The sequence below is a fragment of the Alternaria novae-zelandiae genome, assembly GCF_023758075.1.
Source record: "Alternaria novae-zelandiae strain BMP 2774 chromosome Unknown scaffold_4, whole genome shotgun sequence".
NCBI classification, from domain to species: domain Eukaryota; kingdom Fungi; phylum Ascomycota; class Dothideomycetes; order Pleosporales; family Pleosporaceae; genus Alternaria; species Alternaria novae-zelandiae.
In genome coordinates this window covers 1396760-1419952 of record NW_026056964.1, presented here as the reverse complement: position 1 = coordinate 1419952, position 23193 = coordinate 1396760, and the positions used below count along the sequence as shown (strand labels likewise).

General features: G+C 52.9%; 7 protein-coding genes across 7 annotated transcripts; 4 read left to right on the top strand and 3 right to left on the bottom strand.

Moving 5' to 3' along the window:
• Positions 1-190: 190 nt before the first annotated feature.
• Positions 191-1669, top strand: J4E88_002965 (uncharacterized protein; the record flags this gene model as incomplete). The annotated part of the gene is made up of 3 exons (XM_049396621.1): positions 191-1492; positions 1576-1635; positions 1661-1669. The coding sequence occupies 3 exons, from the start codon at positions 191-193 to the stop codon at positions 1667-1669; spliced, it is 1371 nt and encodes a 456-aa protein (XP_049257969.1).
• A 1221-nt stretch (positions 1670-2890) lies between these two features.
• On the bottom strand, positions 2891-4250 carry J4E88_002964 (uncharacterized protein; the record flags this gene model as incomplete). The annotated part of the gene is made up of 3 exons (XM_049396620.1): positions 2891-3807; positions 3858-3986; positions 4034-4250. 3 exons carry the CDS (start codon positions 4248-4250, stop codon positions 2891-2893), a joined length of 1263 nt encoding a protein of 420 aa, XP_049257968.1.
• A 1105-nt stretch (positions 4251-5355) lies between these two features.
• J4E88_002963 (uncharacterized protein) lies at positions 5356-9714 on the top strand (the record flags this gene model as incomplete). Its single annotated transcript, XM_049396619.1, has 3 exons — positions 5356-6301; positions 6351-7820; positions 7868-9714. 3 exons carry the CDS (start codon positions 5356-5358, stop codon positions 9712-9714), a joined length of 4263 nt encoding a protein of 1420 aa, XP_049257967.1.
• A 2938-nt stretch (positions 9715-12652) lies between these two features.
• On the bottom strand, positions 12653-13678 carry J4E88_002962 (uncharacterized protein; the record flags this gene model as incomplete). Its single annotated transcript, XM_049396618.1, has 2 exons — positions 12653-12743; positions 12906-13678. 2 exons carry the CDS (start codon positions 13676-13678, stop codon positions 12653-12655), a joined length of 864 nt encoding a protein of 287 aa, XP_049257966.1.
• Positions 13679-15379: 1701 nt separating this feature from the next.
• Positions 15380-15637, top strand: J4E88_002961 (uncharacterized protein; the record flags this gene model as incomplete). The annotated part of the gene is made up of 2 exons (XM_049396617.1): positions 15380-15395; positions 15447-15637. The coding sequence occupies 2 exons, from the start codon at positions 15380-15382 to the stop codon at positions 15635-15637; spliced, it is 207 nt and encodes a 68-aa protein (XP_049257965.1).
• Positions 15638-16431: 794 nt separating this feature from the next.
• On the top strand, positions 16432-18051 carry J4E88_002960 (uncharacterized protein; the record flags this gene model as incomplete). Its single annotated transcript, XM_049396616.1, has 1 exon — positions 16432-18051. The coding sequence occupies one exon, from the start codon at positions 16432-16434 to the stop codon at positions 18049-18051; it is 1620 nt and encodes a 539-aa protein (XP_049257964.1).
• A 2024-nt stretch (positions 18052-20075) lies between these two features.
• Positions 20076-22128, bottom strand: J4E88_002959 (uncharacterized protein; the record flags this gene model as incomplete). Its single annotated transcript, XM_049396615.1, has 2 exons — positions 20076-20492; positions 20542-22128. The coding sequence occupies 2 exons, from the start codon at positions 22126-22128 to the stop codon at positions 20076-20078; spliced, it is 2004 nt and encodes a 667-aa protein (XP_049257963.1).
• Positions 22129-23193: the final 1065 nt, after the last annotated feature.

Sequence of the window (23193 nt, the reverse complement as noted above, 5' to 3'; positions counted from 1 at the left end):
CCTGCTTCATACCATGAGGCAGTGGTTACCTCTACACCGCTCGTGCTTCTAGCTTGGCCCCCTTTTGTACGTCGATGTGGTTTGTAGACCGACTTCTTCCACTCCTTCCTCCCTTCCTGCACTATCAACTTCAATTCTCTTCTCCTACCACTACATTTCACTACCACCTCATCCTACACGCTCACTGAAGATGCGATTCAACAAGATCTTCGTGGCTCTGGCCATGGTACTACCTGTGGTGTTCTCTGCCAGCATCCCATCCTCGGAGCAGTTCTGCGAGCCAGGCACTCGAAAGTGCGACTACAACGACGTGGTGATCTGCAATCCCCAAGGCACTGAATACTGGTTGGATCAGTCATGTAGCAAGACCGAAATCTGTACCATTGACACCAACAACCCTGATGATCATGGTCATTGTATCGCGACCTGCGACATCCCCGGCGAAGAGCGCTGCCTCGGCAATGAGTGGCGTGTCGCATGCAACAATGAGCACCGATGGAAAGCCATTGAATCATGCCCTACACCCGGAGTATGTAACACACTCATGAACAAGACTTCCTGCGCGACTGCGGACTTGCCACCGGCGCCTCTCCCTCCTGGCACTCCACCGCAACCTGAGCCTTGCAAAACAGTGACCGAGACGCGATGCTCAAACTGGTCAAACGGTCTTTACCGCATCGAGATGTGCAACTATGATCAATTCTGGCTTGCCTATGGGACCTGCGGATCGGAAGAGTTTTGCATGCACTGGGTGCCTGGTCAATACGTCAGCCAAGGCGAAACAAAATGCGTCTACGACCCTGAAATCCTGTCCACTGCTCCTCCTCCCAAATCCCTTGACTCTCGGTCGTGGATATCGCAAGGAACTCCAGATGCTCATGAGTATTGCGATACTGGCACGTCTCGCTGCTCTGGCAACAAGCGTCAGGAGTGTGTCGACAACGTCTGGAAATCAACCATGTGTCCTAAGACTTCCGAATGCGTCAAGCATGACGATGTCGTACAATGCTGGATGAAGCCACCAACCCCCCCGACCGTACCAGAGCCATGCACACCGAGCGATCGGAAGTGCGACTCTGATGCATACGCCCTCATGCTATGCGGAGACAACGAGATGTGGCATACCGAGAAGAAGTGCACCACTTACGGCGACTGCATCACTGATAGCCCAGGCCAAGCGCATTGCGAGACAGGTGGTGTAGGTCCGTCGAATGTCCAACGTCAAACCAACAGCACCGAATGTGCCTACGGGGATTGGGCCTGCGACACCCACCAGCGCTTCATGTACAAATGCAACAGTAACGGTACCTGGTCGGCGCCGTACCAGTGCAGCAGGGCAGGTGGTTGCCAACCCGAGGGACCTACTTCCGCCTTCCCCAAGGGAAGAATGACATGCGCGGGTTTTCCGAAATACTTGTACCCTTACCCGGACAACAGGGTCTGTGAGACGGTCAAAAGCTGCGAGTACATGCAGTATCTTTACCTCATCGCTGTAAGTATTCCCCTTCCCTGCTCGTTCTCTTCTACTACGACGATACATCTGGGCTTTGCGAACGATGACTAACGCGCTGATAGGGCTCACCTGATGCCGAGACTAAGGAGAAGTTCCGCAAGAGCATGTGCGCGGACGAGGCTGTAAGTGATTTATTCTCAAGGTCAGGAGGAGTAGGCTAACATTCTTGTAGTGCATGGACTGTGATCGCTGCACTTACAAACTCGAACCCGGCGAGGTGCTACAACCTGATTTGCGCACCCTCCTTCATGGCTCGCCGGTGCCTGACAATTTTGACTAGTAGTCATGAGAGAGTAGGATGAAGTACCATGTCGGCTTGAGTATAACGAAGGCAGTTGGCGATGGGATTGATGTGTGGTGGAAACTACGCACGGCCTAAGAGGGATGTCAATGTCTCCAATATGGCCAACATCCTGAACTTGGGTAACCCTATGTATAATCACCTGCAGTCCTCTACCAAAATAAATGGCTTCCCTAGGTACCAGCTGAATCAAAAGCTTGCAAGCCGGTGACACTCCAAGTCGATGTAGTCCTCTCTTCCTATTCACTCCTCAACCCAACGTCATAAGATCTTTCACAACGCCGACGCGACTGATCAACCCTCTCACCCACCTCTTTTACCCAACACTCAGTTATCACGCATTCCTTTCCCAACACACGAACCAGACAACCATAACTGCCACCGCCCAAACATGCACCCCATCCTCCTACCCATTTTTACCCTTCTCCTGACCCCCCTCGCCTCCGCCGCAACACCAACCGCAAACCCCCGCACTACAACCTACCGATGGATCCCCAAACCCGCAACCCTGCTATCCGAGATCCCCGGATCCGGCGTTTGTGACGAGGAGATTGAGTATTGCATGAAGGTACGTATCCGCCACTGAGACCAGAGAAAGACATTCATTGCTGGATGCGAGCTGACGGTTTGACAGACCAAGATGGGTTTGACGCGACAGCTACAGATGCAGCAGTGTACGCTGTGGGCTTGTGCGTTTCATGATACGGTAAGTTGGGTTGGAGATGGATGGGGATGTGAAGTTGGCTAATATGGTCGTAGTGTCCTGGTACTAGGTACTGCGATGTTGAGTATACTCTGTAGTGACGTTGTTCAAAGTCGTCGCGGAGAAGAGGAGCCCTGGCCGTATCGTGGGGATACAGGAAGACACATCCGTGTAGATGGTGGTAGAAGGAAGCAGGTAAAGATCTTGTCACCTGGGGTAGACTGGATGATTGAAAGATCATCAATGTGCATATACCTCTATATGAGCCAAACAGCTCTTCAAACTTTTGTTCCTCTTGCTGCGCCGATCTTGCCTTAGCGCCATGCTATGCTTGAATCCACTTTTGTTGTAACCGCAACTCCTGATGCGCCGTTCATGCTGGGCCCCCGAGATACCTCATCAGGTACCCTCCCAACGGTCCAAAAAGCGGAAATCCTGTGTTGTGGCCTCCGTTCCTGCCGAGCCACAGGGCATAGGCACCCACTACCATGGCAAGACCAACAGCTCCGTACCGGCGGTGGTGCCAAACACGCAGCTTGATGTAGTGTATTGTCTTGACGGCCTGTCTCAGGGTCTGCGCGCGACGGAGGTCCTGCTCCTGCTGCAGGAACAGCATCTCGCCATCTTCCAAGGTAAGATGACGCAGACTGTTGTTTGTCGCAGACGATTTGAGTACGCTGGAAGACGAGATGCGCCACCACTCCCAGCTGTTGAGCGACGCAGGAGGTAGTCTCTCGTACAGCTCAACGGTCCGAGCGATGTGGAACTCGACGTCGAAGGGCTCTGGGAGCTTCCCTAGCATGACGTAGAGTATATCCTCGTCCTCCTTCTCGTACTCCAGCAGCTCCTCCCTCTTGGATAGCACCACAGCTGCGAAGAGGTATATGGGCATGACGGCGTGTCGCGCCAAGAAGAAGTCAAACAGCCTCGTGATATCCTTATAGTCTTGTATATTGTGGGCGAACATGGTGATTGTTCCGGCGAGCGCGAATGACGGCTGGCTTTTGGGAAGGTGCTCATACAGGACGGGATCGGCGGCGCGGAGGATCGGTCGCAGCAATTCGAGCTGGGCGAGGGCTGGATCGAGCGACGACAGCATGAAGTCGCGAATGCGAAGCAGGCTTAGTCGGGCAACTGCAGCGGGGGCATGTTCGGGGCCGAGAACGAGGAGGAAGACCTGGACGATATCGTGGTAGCCCTGGAAGTAGCAGAGCGTGGGGTGATGGCGCAGGACGTCGAGGATGACATCGGAGAGCTGCTCTTTTCGACGATTGAGCTGCTTCTCAGATTCTGGTCCTATTAGTATGAAACACAAGTTGGCTCGCTTGTATGCAACATACCGTTCTTGGGGTAGTAGACAAACGCGCGGTTGACGTCCAAGCCAACCTGATGCTCATCCTTGTGCTCGGAGAGATGTTTCCATGGCTCCTTCTCTGAATCCTGGTCAGAGCATCCCAGTAAGAGAGGCCCTATAGTTGTCAGCCTAGTGTGGAGATGCGTGCAATGGGAGGCCTACAAGCAGTGCAACGCAAGCTATCGCTGACGAGGCCAGAGGGGCTGGTCGCGAGGTCTACCAGGGCAGTGACGTCGCCATTGTCGATGGCCGCGCGCACGAGAGACTCCTTCTCCTTCTCGGCAGGCGTGAGGTGGGGAACGGGGGTGGCGTTTCGCGTGGGCAAGCTGCCAGAGCTCACTGAGCGCGACACGGAGCCAGAGGGAGTGCGTGATGCCATGACAGTGCCCGCATCTCGAGACGTGCCCTCAGTACGCGGCAGCGGCAGCGGCAGGAAAGAGCTGGATCTGGGGCGCGATGACGTGGCCAACGTGGGCCCTTGTGTGCGCAGGAGAGCGCAGGGAAGAGATGCAAGAGGGTGGCAAGATGTTTGTTAAGGAGCTACATGCTGTTGCGCGTGAGCGTCCCAGCTGCCGGGTTGACGTGACGGGTCGCGCCTTCCTCCTTGTCCAACCGAGGCGCTTGGCACCCCACCGAATTGTGAAGGTCAACTACCGGCACTTGCCGCCTCCTATCCCATCGCCATCATCTTTTATCCGCTGTCTGCGCGGGGGTGACGACCGTGTAACCCGACAACACCACTCGCGCCCACCTGTTCGCCGGCGGCCACCAAGGCCCGAGACGCTGCCGTGCCGCCAAATTTTCCGTGTCGGCGCACTTGTCTGCATGCTCGACACCTTCACGCCGACCAACCATTGCTGGAAGAGTTCCCGTACCCTGGTCAACTACTGCGCCTCACCACTGGACTTGCAACCAGCTCACATAGCCATCGCGATCCGACCGCGATCCGACTAAGATCGTACTCCCTGCTGCACGATCATCTGGTGATCTAGATCGGTACCCCATTCCGATACTTGAAGCGCATTACACGAGCCTTTCCGCGCTCTACACGTGCTGCGTGCTAGTAGTAGGTGCAGCAAGTAACTCGGTCTCTGAGAAGGTGTCGAGGGTGCTACCGTGGGCTGTTAGCTGCCGGCTTGAGTTGGTCAAGGCATCCCGGTTCCAGTTGCCTTAGGTCGCTGCTGCTATTCCACTCACCACCGCTAACCGTCCAATCCAGCCCTTGCCACATCCGACAGGCTTTCTCTTGCATCAATTGATCCCAGTACCTATTGCTGAAGTTCCTTGCATCATCAGCGTGTCTGACAAGCCTGTTGCGACAGGCAGCAACATGTCATCTGTTTCAGCTCCCAGTGTGCCTTCATTGCTTCTACCTACACTGGTCTGATCTCATCCCGTGTTGTGCGCGGAATCTGTCATCATTGGTTTCGGTCTTCAGACTATACTTTGTCTCCAGCCTTCCGAATAGGCCTTGATCAAACGTCATGGCCCAAGCCCACGGCCTCAGCCTCGTCGACGGTGAGTGGGTTTCCAGACCGCTCGACCCTTATCAGATCATGGCCAACGCGTCTCAAGATGACGTTGAGATGCGGGATGCAACGCCCAAGCCAACAAGCCAAGTGCCTGAATACGGCATACTGTCGCAGACTGTCTTTGAGACACCGCTAAGCAAACTCATCCTTCCGGCGAAGATACGTCACAAAGATCTGATCGATGTTGTCATGGTCGGCGAGGACTTCATACGTCTCAAAGAGATCCGTGACTATGGCCAGATCCGCCATGTGGCTTCCAAGACTGACTTTAACGGCGGCCGCATCATCACCGCCAAAGTCTTTGGCGACCCTCGTGAAGTTTCCGCAACCACAAGTGGCAGTCCTTCACTACATCAAAATTACATGAAGCACAGGGCAAGAAGGCCAACCACGGGAAACGGGGACAACGCCTTACCTCCGGAAGTCATCGTGCTTACTCTATCAAACCGATTGTTGATGTTCTTGTGGGCTCAACACGATCCGGCAGGTACTGCCACATTCATCCAGAAGACCATCAAGCTACCTGCAGGGAGTTCCCGCTTGGATCGTTTTGGTACCTTTCTCGCTATAGATCCCAAATGTCGAGCAATGGCAGTCGCAGCACACGAAGGGCGCTTTATCCTCTACAAGACGAAGCCGATGGAAAGATGGAAAAGGGATTTCAGGATGAGCAATGAGATTGCTGCGCCTATCGAAGATGAGCGAATCATGTCTATTGAAGGTCAGATCATGCACATGGATTTCCTATCATCAGGAGGTGGACAGGACGATTACCATGTTGTTTTGCTGTTCGTCGTCGTCCTCCAGGGGAGGACCAGGCTCACCTGTTTCGATTGGGATTGCAGACAGGATCTCAGTAAAGCAACCCCTCGGACGGAGCGATACCTTGTCCAGTCTGGTAAGTGTATAGACATACTAAGCAATATGAGCGTTGCTGACTTGTCTAGAGGACACAATACCTTCTCTACTCATACCACTTCGCCGGAGTCCGGATTTCCTGCTAGTCTCCGACGACCACATCTCGGTCTACAAAAACATTCTCTCTGGGGATCCAACGCAAACCACAGTGCCGATCGACAAGACAATACTTCAATCAACACTACCAGGCGATGGCAAGCACGCCCCCAAGTGGACTGCTTGGGATAGGGCGCCGCGCAACTCCGAATACCAAAAGGAGGTGTTTTACATTGCAAGAGAGGATGGCCGTATCATGTATGTGGTGCGAGGGCCAGTGGGCACTCTGGAGATCGATGAGGCTGGTGATTGGCAACACCGGATTGACACCTCCTTTTCATGCTTGGGCATCGACAACTCAGAAATGTCGCAGCAATACCCAGATCTTCTGATCGCCGGTGGGGCAAGCAATGATGGGTTGCTTTGCAAAGTCGGTGCCTGGCCCACTGAGTACTCGTATGCAGTACAATATCCAAGCGCAAATCAATTCTCCTTCGTCGATAGCATCCCAAATTGGACGCCTCTTACAGACCTTGTAGTAACCAAACTTTCTAGCCCGCGCGCGTCAGACGAACGGCAACGATCGTCCATTTTTGTCGCAAACGGCAACAATCCACATGGAGAGATCTCGGAGCTGCGACGCGGCATACAAGCCGTTGTCGACGATAGTTTCAGCGGCATCAACGGCTGCGCTGGGATATGGGTGGTTGACCATGGCAGTCATATGGCAGACATCGAAGGCACGATGAAGAGACAGCATTATGCGATATTTTCAATAACGCTCCCGCCAGAGACCTTGGTAATTCGAGTCGTCCGTACACAACCGGAGAGCCGTGCAGACTTCACTGGAGCATGGGAAGAGGGCTTCTGGGATAAGTTCCAAACACCCAGCGACGATGATCCGCTCGAAGACGATCTGATGCGAGAAGAGGAGACTATCTCGGCGTGTCCTTGGTCTGACACGATATCGATCCAGATTACACGGCGAGAGGCCCGCACTCTTCTTCGGCCAACATTGAGACAAATCGAGTCTTTGAAGTTTGACTCTCCATTGCTGTTGGCTGTCACACATACTGCATGCCCTTTCATCGCGCTTGCGTCTCGAAAGAGCGGTCACGCGCTATTGGAGATCATACCAATCTCAAAGGGCGGCAACTTCGACCGATCGAATTCATTCCAATACCAGCTAGCTCATGATCCCACATGCGTAGAGACACTGGAGATCAACGGCTTTCCACATGTGTTCGTTAGTACATTCGATTCGGAGGTCTTCCTCTTTCAGTACTCGTATGGTGAGACCTCGTTGACATTGGAAGACTCCTGGAAAGACCAAGATACCCTCAACGGTTCGCAAAAGCTCTGTGAGAGTGTTGCCGTTCTGAGCAAGGACGGCAAGAATTTTCTGGTGTGCGCAATGCGGGATGGCACTCTTCTGAGTTCGCAAATTCACGTAGAGCACGGTGGTAAGTTGAAATAGATCCTAATACGAGACGCTTCTCACATCGTACAGTCATATCACCCCCGTCCTGGAGCTCAACTCATATGGGCGCAGCTTCAGCCAAGATCACCCGCAGCGAAACAGATGTATCTGCAGCGTTTGTTTCTTGTGGATCAGATTTCTGCCGAGTGCGCCCCTCTTCAAGCGAATTCTCGTGTCTCGACATCGATTCCATATGGTTTACCGATCGCGGCCACCCCGAGTACAATCAATCGCCAGTATCGGCGATCTATCAACTGCCATTTCTACCGAAACTGGACGTTGTTGGGAGGAACCTCGGCGGCTTTCTGTTTGCAGTCGCCGGAGATCGTCTTCTCTTCTCGCAACTGGATGCAGACGTAAAATGGTCAAGCCAAGACATGCCTTCTACGTTTCTGCACGACTCCAAAATTGTTCCCAGGAAACTCAGCACGGGTGCTAAGCCGAGCAATATCCTGTACATGCAGAAGTTACGACGAGTACTAGTGTCGACTATGAAAGCGAAAGAGAGACGAGGGCCACCTTCTGGCGAACGAGTCTTGCACTCATCGATCAAGCTACTGAGGGTGCGCGACGACAGACCGACCGATGACGTCGAGATCAAACAGGAGGTGGAAGCGCCGGTGGAGCGACTAGTCGTTGCTCAGGCTCCTTTGATGAATGCCGAGAGGGTATATTCCATCGTCGAATGGCAGTTCTTGAACAAAGACAGTAAGAGATACAATCTCATCATTGTTGGTACCGGAATCCAGACCGGCTCCTCGCAGTATAGTGGAAGGCGACTGATCTTCAACACTGGCAAATCGGGCTCCAAGCTGGATTTGCAGAAACAGTCAACATATAGCGATCCAGTCTATGGCATAGCGCTGTGGGACAACCAGACGACAGTCAGTATCGTCGGGAAGTCTTTGTGCATCGATCGTTTCGACGAGGAAGCCGGTCGATGGTTTCAGCGTGGTAAAACAGATCTGCACTCTCCAGGTATCCACGTGTCTGTCATTCAGCCATTCGTCTATGTTTCGACGCTCCAGCACTCACATCTTTGCTTCAAAGTTGTGGAATCAGCACGACCTGATACTTTCGAGTTTGTGCGGGAGTTCTCTGATAGTGGTATGCGCAACTGCGCGCGACATCTGGTCTTGGATTTGCCAGACAAGGAGGGCTGTAGCAACGATCGATTCGTTTTACTCACCGATAAGAAGAGCAGCTCGGTGACCGGTCTCTACCAGCCACCTCTTCGGACCCACAGTAACGCTTCACCGACATTATTCGAAGCATGTCTTCCCCGATCTGTGATTCGTCTCGACCGCGGCGATATCCGCCCACCTTGGCGTCGTCCAAATCCTGCAGGAAAGAGCACCGGAGTCCTTGTCGACGATATCATCGGCGCTTGTACCGATGGCACGATCTTCTCTTTCTCCATCCTCTCATCACCCGCCCGTCTACTACTCCGCCTGATACAAAACCTGATTGAGGTCAAGACCAACCGTTCAGGCGCCCATAAACACGACACGATCAAACCCCGTAGTGGCGACATTTTCAACGTTCTCATGAACAACACCCCTGGCAATCAACATGGTGCGATCTTGGTCAGGGATGTAGATCCACGTTATCTGGGGCAAAGTCTTCAGCGAGGTGCCAAGCACAAGCACGTCGAAGGCGACTTCTTAAAGAACTGGCTACATGAAGATGGCGACTTGAAGAGTTTGGTTTGGAGCAACGCAGACGAAGAGGTCGGAAAGCTCTTCCAGAAGCTGGCGTTGGATGTCGAGGAAAGATGGGGAACGAAGATCGCTGGGGAAACCAATGGGCACGAGAAGCAGCAGTTGTGCGAACACGTAAAGAGGTGGATGAGCGAGGTACTCATGCCTGTGCTATAAGAATCCAGGCGCCCATGCTAGAGCTGGCTAGAATTCAGGTCGCATTCAGGAAAGAAAAGTTATTTGAGGTAGAAGCACGCGTCGTCTTCGAAAGTCCTGATACGTTGGAACTTGACAGTGTGCGTACGAAGCAGAGCGTCCCCCTTCACTCACACCTCTAGTAAGACACCCCGTTCCATGTCGCACACTGGTCGTCCACAACCACGCAACTCAACGATGAGACAACACTGTCTCTCAAGCATCGTGTAAACAGAACCACATGAGATTCATTAGTACTTAAACTTAACCGCCCCAGCTTTGACATGCCATCTTGCCATTTTGACATATCGCTAGATCTTCATACTGCCATCCTGCTATGCCACCATGCCTACAATGAATCTCTTCTGCCTCTCCCTCACCATCAACAAGCCTAAGAAGAAGGAGTCGTCTGTCAACTTCATTCGCCTCCATCCCAAACCACACATTGAACCCCTCGTTACGCCTCCTACGTCCCCGCTAGTGTCCGCTCCTCCTCCTGCTCCCGCTTCTCTTCCGCCACCAAAGCGATGCGAGTCTCCAGCTGAAAAGCCGGATTCCGGTACGTCAAAGTTCACCGAGCGGCTTGAACTTCCGCCGAGCTTCTATGATACGTCGTTTTCGGAGTCGACGCGTGAGTTGGTTCCGCAGCCGTTGGACTTACAACAGACAACCGAGACTTCTGAGGCGCGACGTAGCGATGCAGTGAGTACTTGTCATCAGATGGGTGCTAGTAGGGAGTAACAAGCATAGATACATCCTTATTTAAGGACTTCGGTTTATGGGGTTGTTGATAATACGGGCCGCGATGGATGTGTTCAGTGGGGTTGTGACGAGAACATGAAGAAAGCAGCCTGAGCAAATTTGGTGAGGGTGAGAACGGATATGTTGGGAAGGGGTAGTTTGGAAAGAGCGAAGTGAAATAGGTACTCCATCGTTTGAGTATGTGGAACAGGAATCGTGGCACTGGTTAGGCGTCTAATATGATTCTTGCCACTTATCGAAATAGTTCTTGCTCGCTAGAACATAGCTGAAGTGCTTCACATTGACTTTGAACGGAACGAAAAAAAGGCAGGATGATATAATCATTGATCTGGCGTACCTGTGATCTCCAACAAGAGCAAGGTGAAGAGCCTTATAGCTCATACAGTAGTCGTGCACTATGTGTTCTAGCTAACCCTTGAGTCGCATCTTCAACTAAATATGGAAGGGATGAGAAAGAGATCGCATCTTCAACCTTGCCGTCACACTCGCTTCCTTACCCTTGATGCAGCCATACATGAAAAAGGCTGAGCGTCATCGGAGGCCTATTGCTCCGGTATAGCCTTGTGACGTGTCAAAGGGCACACTGGCGTTTCAAAACCCCCACATCATAGCAGATTTCCAAGCTCGAGTGGTCGTGTTGTTGTTGCGCCCCTGCATATTTGGTCCCGTGATGCATGAAAGGGCACACTGTTGTGTAACTTGTGTTACCCTACACTAGCCGAAGTAGTACGAGGGCTTTTACAGCCTCATAGTCCCGAAGTAGTGTCTACTGGGCGTCGCCCACCTTGCGCATCGTAATTGATTGTCGCTCACTCAGTTCACTTCCTTGCTGTGAACACTACACGAACGAACGAGGTTTCGAAACGGCTTTATCCCATCAACTTCCAATTCCATCGATCTCCCTATTATTTTCCGACTGCAACACCTATCGACGGCTCAGAACAAACAGTCGAGCATTTCGAACCCACGAAAACGACCGTTCAACATGCCTTCGACTCCTGCATTTGGGCAAACGCGCAATGGGAGCCTCGATGGGGCTGTTTCGGATGACCATCCCGTGGCTAGCGGGGCTGGTCTCCGGTGAGTTTTTTTTTTAGCACATACTAAGTTGCACAGCGTGAGTGAGACACAATACCCCTACACCCTCGTCGGGAGCCACACGCTAGTGGAGGACGCCCGAGCCGTGTGGAACGGTGATGCCGATCACCTACTGGGTAACAACGAACAACTCGGCGACATCGACGGCATCCATGGTATCGATCAGGATCTTGTCAACGCCGTAGCCTCATATGTCCTCGACATGAGTGTCGCTCCGCAAACTGACAGCGGCAACACTATACCATATGTGTCCCTACACCAGCTTCGCATTCAAGCCCCTGTCGCTCCGGTTATACCCCCAGTCAACTACCAAGTCCAACATGGCAATGTGACTGCTTCTCGTCAGTGCCCCTATGGATGCTCTAACACCTTCGGTCGTCCTGGAGAGTACCGCCGTCATATGAAAAAGCATAACGGCCCCTTCTTCCCCTGCACCCGCCCTCACTGTGGTAGGATGTTCTATCGCCAAGACAAGTTGAATGATCATCTTAACAAAGGTCACTGATGGAGGGTATTCGCATGGAACACCCACCTCCAGGCTTGACACAAGGCAGTTCAGCTAATGCCAACGGCGCCTCGAGAGCATGAAGCAAACGTGGATTGCAAAGTAGATGAGATTGACGGAGGATTTCATTTGTATTTCAGTACTTTGTGCCTTTGAGCTCGCATGTATCTCCTCATGTTACATAACAAAAGCACAATGACAGTAACGTCTTACGATGCCTCATCGCCTCCTCGATGTCTGAAACGAAGTGATTGCGCATGCGGAGTGTGAGATTTCTTCCGCCAGAACGGCGTGGTGAACAGTCTAGAAGGCCTAGGACCAATGGTATCTCGTACGTTCAACGAGAATAATGGGCCACAAAAACTCATCACGGGCGTCCGCTCGATCTCGCAGACGAGCCGCAAACATCGATTCAGGCTCGCCATTCAGTGAGAAGACATGAGCATCGACAGGACAACGCGAGATCGCTACACTGACCACGGTGGACTTGTCGTCTTCGGCTGCTTTGGCCCAAAGTAAGACGCTGAAGGGATCCTGGATCTTTCTCAAGTGCCGCTAGAGTGATGCAGCGGCTGATCTAACGATTTGCACGTCTTCCTCGGCAGCGCCTTCACACATCTCCTGGATCAGAGGCTCGTCGATGAAGCTGAGAAACATGACGCATAGCCATCCTTTACGAGCTTCCGACTTCACAGTATGTAAAGGTTGAAGAGCTCTGCATATGTGCCCGAAAGTGGGTTCTAGAAGTAAAGGGTCTACTAAGTCGAGTGAAAGCCTTCGGGTGATGTCTGGCACGCGATGACAGTACGCTATACTTTCGGAGAAGTCAAAATCGCGGGTCTCGCGTAGGTGGTTGGATGCTGACTCCAGGACCTGTGAGAGTGGCAGTACCTCCGTAACCCGCCCGAGTCGTATCGCATCGAGAGTAAGCTCTTTGGACCGAATAACGGCGTTATGCTTCTTGTTGGGCTTTAGACGATCTTCAAGTCGTGTCAGGACAAATGGGGCCATTTCTCCATTTCGAAGTTGCATAGGAACACCAAGCGATGGCGGAACAGCATACAACCAGCTCATCCGGCCTTCTTGAACCAAGGCATTTACGATAACCTCAAGTGCTTCGTTGGCACTATGTGCTGGGTTTGGCTTCACATTCTTGAGTCGCAGCATACCACACAAGGCATAGTACTTATCCGAAGGTACCGTCGCGCTAAGCGTGGAAGCTAGCTGCAGCACATTCGCGTCGCACAGCTCGTACGTTTGGGCTTCGTCGTAGTTCTGCCTGAGATACCATAATCTGCGGCACCAGGACGCAAACTCGTCGAGCCATGTCTCTTCCAGATTCCGACGGTATAAGAGTGCGGCAATCACAGCGGTGTCGGCAAGGGAGAGCCACTCGCCACTATCATCCCAAGTCAGCAAGTAGTTCTGACTGAGCAGTATCTCTTGTAGAATCCAGGCTCTCTCGCGCCACGTCGCATGACACAGGATCCTCAGCGTGTTGAGGGCTAATGTCTCGAGTTCTGAGTCAATCTCCGGCAGCGATGTGCATGACTGGCAGAGAAGACAGCTATGCGGAACCATTTGCGCAATGTCTCTGAGCCTCAGTGGGCCAGACAATGGGCAATGCAAGCGCCTCTTAACTTCCAGCACTGGGCTTAGATCCAGCCGAGGCACCCGCAGGAGCAGGATCGTGCATCGCGCCTCATAGTATATCTCGTCCATCCGCGGTATCCAATACGACTTGTCCTCGCTCGACTCCTGATCGATGCACATGCAATCCAGCCAGCATCGAGTTGCTTTCCCCGTAACAGCCTTGACTTCCGGAGACGCATGCTCTCCCAGAAGAGATGTCAGCCGCTTCTGGAGCGCTGCCCAGCTCGGAAGCTTGTCCGATGCATTATCCCGCCATTCGCTCCATACGTATGAGATCGCGACGTGGGTACGGAAACCGCTGGTGAGGTAGGCATGACGGTCTATCTGGCGGTGGAATAAGGTCGTGTTCGGGTCTATGAGGGCAAAGGCTGATCGGGTTGACGAGAGATGCGATTTCGGGAGTTTCTCCGCCATTCAGACATGGCCATTGTGGTGAGGAAAAGTGGTTTTGGTACGATTGGAATACAGTTGACTGAAGGGCTGAGAGACAGAGCGCGTGCGGTTGCGGGAATACATCGTGGCATTCCCGCTAGCAATCCATCCAGCCTCCTCAGACACTAATCCTCTTTCATACTAGCGTCAAGCTACATTCAGCGCGTCCCCTGGGAACGCGTCGAAACGTCGATTCCATCGATATGTCAAGGACTGCCAATGCACACAGACGCCTATGAGGACCTCTTGTGTCCTCTGAACTTTTTTTTCACATCTCTTATAGCTGCTGCAACTACCCAGCGTATCGCCCTGGGTCACAGCCATTTGGCCCATACTTCTTTTGCATGCCATGTGTCAAACATTACGAGTAACGTTGCTTCGATTCATTTGGTGTTTCGCGAACTCGAGGATGGGAACACAGAAACTGCAATTCATTCGTAGAATCTGACTGTCACGTAATGGCCCTGCGATGTGAGGTGTCAGAGATAAACAAGGCTGGTGGGTGCATCGCAAGATCGCGACCCCCGATGACGATAACGCGATGACGTCGTCTGAAACCGCAACAGCCCAAAACATGTCTGACATGTGAAGGACCGGTAGCACAGGCACGCTACACCGACTATCTCCCGCCTCGAGGCCGTTGGAAGCAAAACTTCACTTTCCGTCTGTCCGAGCCAGTCATCGCTCTATCTTGGGCATCGAAAACCTGACCAGCGCGATCCAGCATACATTCAACCGGTCAACAAGAACCCTTTTCCGAAGCCGGAAAACACATTCTAGCCGATATCAAATGCACGATGGCGAGCCTCTTGCTTGCGGCCCTGAAAATCTCAGCCGCACTAACGGCTAACAGTGGGTCCGCACGCGTTATCATCACTCCACTTAGCGCGTGAGGCGAGCGTGGCGCATCATCTTGATGTCGTTCGACGCAAATTCTCGAAACGGTTCCGGGACAAGTCGGGATGGTGCTTGTTGCGCACGGTTTTTTGCTCGCCAATTTTTCGTTGGTGACTGTATTCAGGGTCATGTTGGGAAGGCGCGGCGGAGGCGGCGTTGTATAAGAGGGATTGTGGCTCTGGGGTTTTGTCTACTTTCATCCACATCTGCATCCATCTCACTTCTTATCATACGAAGATAATATACGTCATACCTCAATAACTCAACCTCAAACAAATCCATCAAACAATCAACTTCAAGATGCCTTCCTTCAAGGGTATGTTTATGTCTCTACCGACGCTTTCGTCCATACTAACAACGTCTCCAGACTCCGTCTCTTCCACTCCCGCCGGTGCCTCCGGTGCCCCAACCCCGGCCTCCACCAGCGCACCCACATCAACCCGCGAGACTCTCCACGCCGCATCTGCCGCACTTGGTCTGACCTCTCAGGGTCTTGACCTTTGCCCTCACTGCTTCCGTGAGCTGTCACACTGCAACGAGCGCTTCGAGTTCGCTTAAGCGCACTACAACTTAAACTCAACTGTCGACAATCATACATACTCGACATTGTATTCTATCAGAACTCTCTTCCTTGACGTCAGCGAGAGCTGGCGTTTTGGCATCGAGGGGCTACGACATTTTAAATCTTCCGGCATGGCATTGGGTATTAGATGGATGGCATAAGCGGCGTTTATCCTGGGATGGGGGAAACTTACAGGAAACAACATACCCTACTTTGAGCGATTGTACACCAACACGAGGATCGAATCTTCGTATCGCATCTCAATCGAATTCATACATACTTCTATGATGCTTCAAGATTAGTGAATTTTCGTGCTCGAGTTTCCTTTGAGTGTGAGATGACACTACCAACCGGCATGTACAGCTGGCGCGACCACATTGCGATGCTCAATTTTTTTGTGTAGGCTGTTATAGTCTGTTGTATTTTGTTAACGCAACTGCCATCTATGGCCCCGAAGCAGAGCAATTTCAAGATGCGAAGGAGGTGTTCCCAGTGGCGAGGGTGTGGATAGGCTGACGTCATCGCGAGCTTCTGCATTCTGCTGTTCACATCTCACTGCAGTGTCCCAGGTCTGCAATTCGCATTGTGTGTGGGCTCAATGCGTCCAGTATACGACGTACGCGATATAGTCGGTGTGCCCAGGTGGGTAGTCTGGAGATACGCGCAGCCGCTACCCCGCCGATACCCGGACGCAGCTTCCACAGAGCGTTAGTCAACGCCATGCGCATCACGATAAGACTTTTCCTCAACACCAAGCTTTTCTCTCTCATTCCCATGCCAAATCCCAAGCATGGCTATCGCCCAAGAATTCCGACGTCCTTCGACCATTCAAGAGGAGGAGACCACACCCCTCCTGCCGCGCGATGAGCCGAAACCAAGAGAAGAAAAAGCGGCCGTCCCGGTGTTATTCCGGGCTTTGATATGCGCGTTCCTTGTATCGTTGACATTCAGTATCACGCAGGCTCCTATGCTATACGCTTTCCGGATATTGACCTGCGATGCTTACTACGAACACCATGAGCCGGATCCGCACGCCGTGGATAGATGTGCGAGACGCGAAATCGACGCTGGAGCGGCCAGGGCTTTTGCACTTCTGGCATCATCGACTACGATCTTCGGCCTTGTCAATTTGCTGGTAGCTGCATGGACTATCAAACGTCTGGGCGTCAAATTGGCTTTGATCATTCAGATCTTCTGGCCTGCGGTCCGCCTTCTAATCCAGAATATCGGTATCATGCATGGCGGCAATGTTGGCATCATGATCGTGCAGTGCTCGCAAGTCATCACAGTACTAGGAGGCCCCAATGGATACGTTTTGTGCCTCAATTCTTTGGTGGCAGACGTCGTCGAACATGAAAAACGCACAGGCGCATTGGGCAGACTCCAAGGCTGCATGTACTTCGGAAGCGCCATTGGGTTCTTGATCGGAGGCATTGTCGGCGACTACTTTGGCATACTTGCGCCCTTCCGAATGACTCTGGTGTTGTTCTTGCTTTGCTGCGTATATGTAGCAGTATCGCTACCTGCCATGCCACCGCCGGAGGAAGACAAGGATGCGAAACCTCGCGAAACCACTGGCATCGCGCGTTTCTTTGGCCCCCTCCGCATCTTTGCACCGCAAAAGTGGGAATTACCGAATGGACGTACTCGCCTGCAGTTTGGAGCACTCACACTTGGTATCGGCGTTTTCTTGGGTATCCTTGCGACCGGCTACATCCCGATCTTACTCCAGATGTATGCTACTGTTGAGTTCAACTTCGGCCCGAAGGAGAACGGAGCACTCATCTTCATGTACTCAGCATTGAGAGGTGGTTTCCTCTCTCTCGTATTTCCCGTCATCGTCGCTGCAGGGCGAAAGTGGATGGGTGATGGCGTGAAGAGCAAGTTGGCGGAAGACGAAGAAAGAGAATCGACAGTGCAGGTTCATATAATACCACCAACTCCGGCAGTAACAGAAACTGTCGACCCGATGGAGAGCGAAGAGCCACCCAACCCCGAACCGACGAACGAGCAGGAAACATTTGCATTCGATTTGTTCTATGCGCGCTTCAGCCTTTTGCTTGATGGCATACTTACCGGTCTTGCCGTATTCGTATCACAGGGTTGGCAAATGTACATTGTTGCTGTGATGCTGCCATTTGCTGCAGGTACCGGTGCCGCGTCCAAGGGATCGATCCTGCAAATGCTACCGAACAGCGAGCGTGTCGACGCGCTCAGCGGCATAACGCTCGTCGAAAACATCGCGCGTCTTTCGACGTCGGCCGTCTTTGGAGTGGCCTTCGCTGCGCTTGCCGAGGCTGGCCAAAGCCATCTCACTTTCATCTGTAATGCCGCTGTTGCGTTGCTTGGCTTCATCGTCTTACTTCTCTCGCGCTTTCCACCGAAAGGTAGTCGTCGGATCGAGATATAATAGAGGAATTCTGAAAGAGCGCGCGCAAGGTCAACATATTATGAGAATGTGGTCTGGACCATTGCAGCCCTTACGCGCTGGGTGCCTGAGGGCGCGACAGACACGCGACCCATTCGCTGTTGAGCTCCTCAGGTCGCTTAGGCCTGACAGGCACAAGAACGTGAACATCTCCATTTCTATCTTGTCCCGCGACTCGTCAGCAAGCTTGTCAAGATTCTAGTTAGATCCCTTGCTGTACTCATCAAACTGGTCGACAAGGCCTTGGCAGCTGCCTACTTGGGCTGCGGTCCTGATTGTGGGAAAGAAATAAATTGCGACTCATGCGCCCATCGTGGTGTCAACGCATCCCAGGCTGCGCCCCACACGATCGTACCGCATCGCATCGCATCGCATCGTATAGCAGCAGAGTAGTAATGAGGAGCCTTTTGATCGCGTCGCTTTTGGCGAGCGCAATCAACGCGCAATACAATCTCACGTATTTACATTTGATGAACCCAATGGAGCCGACTCTTACCTTCATGTCGTCCGACGACACTGCCACTACCTACGAGAAGAAGTGTCCCGAAACAACGACTCCAACGCCTACACCTTCGTCGACGTACTTGTGTATGATACATGTACCCACTCTCTGCTGACACCGCCGCTGACCTTACTCAACAGCTCCAGCCGAAGAATCAGCACGAGAAGCGTCTCTCGACAGCATGATATCCTGGGCGCGGTCATTCTACAAAACCGCCGTACCAATAGAGACACCAGAAGCAGAAATCGACGGTTGCATTCCCTTCACCATGCTTCAAGGCCCCGAGACATGGGAGTACCACATGACCATGCCGAGTGCAATAACCAGGAACGGTGCTTGTTCATGGACGGGTGTGCTAACCGAAGTCCCCGTCACGTGCGACGCTGATTATTACGACGAGAAATATTCTATACTTAGTGGTACACCGACCGTTTTTTCGCAATCGGAATTGAGGGCGTGGACAGAGCTGAAGTTTGCTATGGCTACTATCGTAGGCGCTACGTCCACACCCACACCGGCAAGCACGGGTGACACGAGTGGGGCTGAGGAAACTGGGGTAGAGGCTTCGGACAGCGAAGGACGCGCGCCGGGTATGCCGCTGCCGACTGGCGCGATGTTGATGGTCGGTGGAGCGGCAGCGTTTGGTGGAGTGGCTTGGGGATTCTAAGATCGGAGTTGGCCGTGTTTCAAGGCGACAGCATCACACGTTGGGAACAGCTGCAGCGCGGCGTACCACAAGCTTCAGCCACATTGTCGCAATGCATCCATCGTCTTTAGTGGCCATGCGTCCAGTGTCGGAGAGACTGATGAATGGTCGGTTGTGATTCGACTTCGGCTGTGAAGGCCGCGATTAGATGAATGCGGCGCAGCATTGCATTTTGTCGGATCGAAAGTCGCTAGTAGGGTTATGTTCATCGAATGCGACGTGAGGCTTCCCGTCCCTTCAAGCCGAGAACCGCATCGTGCAGTAGAGTGAAGAGTCTTTCCAGAGAGGTTGCATGTGAGTTGACACATAGCGTTGCATACGTTACGATGGATCGAGCATGACCGTGGAGGCACGGCACGGTCCAAAGAACCGGTCACGATCATGCCAGCTCAGCCCCGATCGATGAGATACACCGGAAGTAGAAGCGAGGGGGGTTCGGATAATCGGCATCATAACAGTCAGCCGACGGGGTGGGAAAGGCGTGTAGCAGCTCAGTGGCTGTGTAGAAAATGTTGAACAGATTGTATGTATGATTAAATTTCGGAATGTATATGTGAATGGAGAAGCTCGGTAAGCTTCCAACGGGGCTTGGGAGACAAACATTCCCAAGCGTCATGGGCGAAGAAAGGCAAAACCGGAGAATGGAAGTGCAATGGGCAAGTCTGGCGCAATGGAGGTGATCTTGAGATCAATGCATATAGGCTGTCATATTTGGGTTGGGCGCTTGGGTAATCGTTGCAATGGGCCGGATCATTCATACGCACATCCACCAGAATCAGATGCCGCTGCATATACCACTCACTTCTTATCCTCCACTTTGTCAGAGTCGTAAGCTGGCGGCACTGACAAGCCGGCTTCGTACTCTTGCCCAGGCGCAACACCACCCACAATGTTTGTGTCGTCCTTTCCGAGTACTGTCTGGGGCGCGTATTGCCTGTTTCCTTCCTCGCGGCGTTCTGGAGGTACGAAGATATTGAGGCTCTTGGGGATGATGAAGCCGACGAGGACGACTAAGACGATGAGATGGGCGACCATGAAACCGAAGATCTGTAGGGGGTCGCCGCGTATGGCGTAGAACGTGGGATAGGCAAAGCAGAAGATGATCGAGAGCACAGGTGCGGCGAAGTATCGAAGGATGGGTGCCCAGAAGACGGGTAGTCGCCACTGCTTGCCCACACACACGACATAGTTGAGGTCGCGCGCAAGTTGGTGTCCCTATATAGTATTAGCAAGTGAATATGTCACTGGAGAAGGGTATACTTACAGAGTAGAGGCCAACCCACCAAACGCGGTTCAAGATCTTGTTACGGCCCCAAAATTTAGGAGCTGGAACTGTGGGATCTTTGGCGACGAGAATTGCAAGGATTGTGCCAATGATGTAGATACCAAAGCCAACACCAGCACCAATCTTGTCGGAAACTGTATGTGCGATGGCGTTGCCGATGATCTGGGCACCAATGTACGAACATTGGTACAGCCAGAAGGATGGTGCGCCAACCTGACCTATGACGTCGACGAAGCGGTAGAACGAAGTAGCGCATACGCACTCAGCCCATACTACGAAGATGAGTGAAATGTTGCTGATCTGTGCGTCAACAGCATTGGTAGCTTCATAACCGAATCCCGTTGAGTAGAACAATGATACCAGGGCCGAGATGACGGTGATGATCGTGGCGATGGTCGAGTGCTTGTACTTCCTTCCCCAGTGAGTGTCGCAGATGGTAGTAATCATAGCATCGAGCAGCGCGTACGATGAACTGATACCAAGTAGGAACAGAGTCAGAAAGAACAGAACAGACCAGAATGGAGCTCCAGGCATTTCCTGGATGGCGCTGGGGAGGGTGTAGAAGCCGAGCGTATATGTTCCGACCGGATCACCAACACCAGGCTGCAAGCCCAAGTAACCGACGACACCGAAGACAGCAAAGGCCGCGAACGACTCAAACAGTGCGTTAGCACTGCAGATCATCATGGCGTCTTGGACAGCATCAGAGAACTTGGAGTTGTACGAGGCGTAGGCAGAGTAATAGCCAAAACCGACACCGGTAGAGTAGAAGACCTGACTGGTTGCAGCTTGCCAAATCTTGCCTGCGGCAAGCTGATCGCCGTTGAACTCCCCAAAGTATAGTTTGATACCTCGGCCAGCGTTGGGCAAAGACGCACCACGGCCGACAAGGATAACGGTCATGATAATGGGCAAGACGATGGTGATGTAGACGACGCGAGCGGTAATGGCGATGCCTTTGTACAAACAGATCCAAACGATGAACCAAGAAAAGAGAACCCAGCCGACAAGCTCGCCATCGAGGTTCACACCAGGATATGAGGCATACTGAAGGACTCGACTGCCATCATCGCTGTAGACCGCGGGAATGGCGGGGACTTCGTTGACGACATGACTGAAGTACTCCTGCGGGTTATCTTTCCAGGGGAAGTCGTTTGCGGACCGGAATGAACTGCGGAAGTACACCATGACCCAGGATAGAATGGGAATGTAGTAGATGGCCACAGCGTAACCAACGCAGACCATTCCGAACCCAACGCCCGTAAAGCGTCGATCAAGACCGTTGTAACCGATGACACAGCCACTGCGGTAAGCCTGTCCAATAGCCACTTCCAAGATAAGCACCGGGATCGCGAGGAGGCAGACAGCCATGAGGTAGGGTATGAACCATTGGATGCCGTTGTTGTTGAAGACCTGGGAAGGGAAACGTAACAAATTTCCGAATCCCATCGCTCCACCCATGGAAGCAAGCACATATGGTGTTCGAGAGGGCCATTCCGCGCGACCGTCAGGCGCCACGCGAGGCGGAGGGAACATCGCCCGCACAGCTTTGCGGATGACGTTCATGGTGGGCAAATGGTATCGATGCGCTCAGTGAGACGAGGTGGAGGAGTAAAGCGATATGAGAGGCTGCATGGAGAGGGCAAAGAGACAAGCCCGGCAGAGGTGCAGTGAGAGAACCCAGCCTGGGCACAACTCTCTCTTCTAATGATGTCGTCGCACACCCCTGCGCTCCTGATCTTAGATCAGAGTCGCGGCGCGCGTCACCACGCAGCCCCGGCCAGCAACGACTCGACGCCTCAATGATAACATGTCGCGTGCCAGGGTAGCACTACGGGCATGATACCCGTCTGCAGCTACTGATACCAACATTCAGGCCCGTGGGAGGCGTTTGCGCAGGAACTTGGTAGGTGGAGATGTCCCATGGGTGCGGAGGCGCGCCTTGGCTGCCAAGGTATGTTCGGGTGGAACGGCACCTCCACGTCTTGGAAGGGAGTCATGCTCGGTCTGGTTGGGCTCGCAATGTGCATATCGATGTGGGCGTGAGATAAGAGGGTATTGATATGCAAACATGTCTCTTGTATCAGCCTCCAGCTGGTCCATCGCCGTGGCGTAGGGTTTTGAGGGTGTCGTCGCGCCTCGTCTCTCGTGCAGAGCGGCCAAGGGAAATCCAGTTCGAGGTCCTGCACAACAGAAGCAACGTTACACCAGAGGTTTAGCGCCATGTGCCGACTGTTCCTCGTCTCCAAGACTCGGACGTGCCGTGATAAGAGCGACAGGCCTTCGAAATGGCAAACGCATGACCGACGAAAGTCCGGCAAGAGATCCGAGAGGTCTTCGTAGTCATGGTGCTAGGTAATCGGAACCGATTGCAGTAGTCGGAGTGGGATGTAACGCGTACGTGATTTGGGCTGACAGTAGCAGAGGGAAAAGTGGCTTGGGCGCTGGTTATACATATCTCCTTGTTGCACGCCCTATTGTCAAAGTTCAAACGCGCCCTGCCAGGCAGCGCCTACGTCACACCGTGCGCTAAGCTATATTGGTCCTTAGCGTGCTTTTCCGCCAGCACGCGTCTGCCGTCCAGACCGAAACATCGACATTTCACGAATTCATGTGTTCTTCGTATATAAC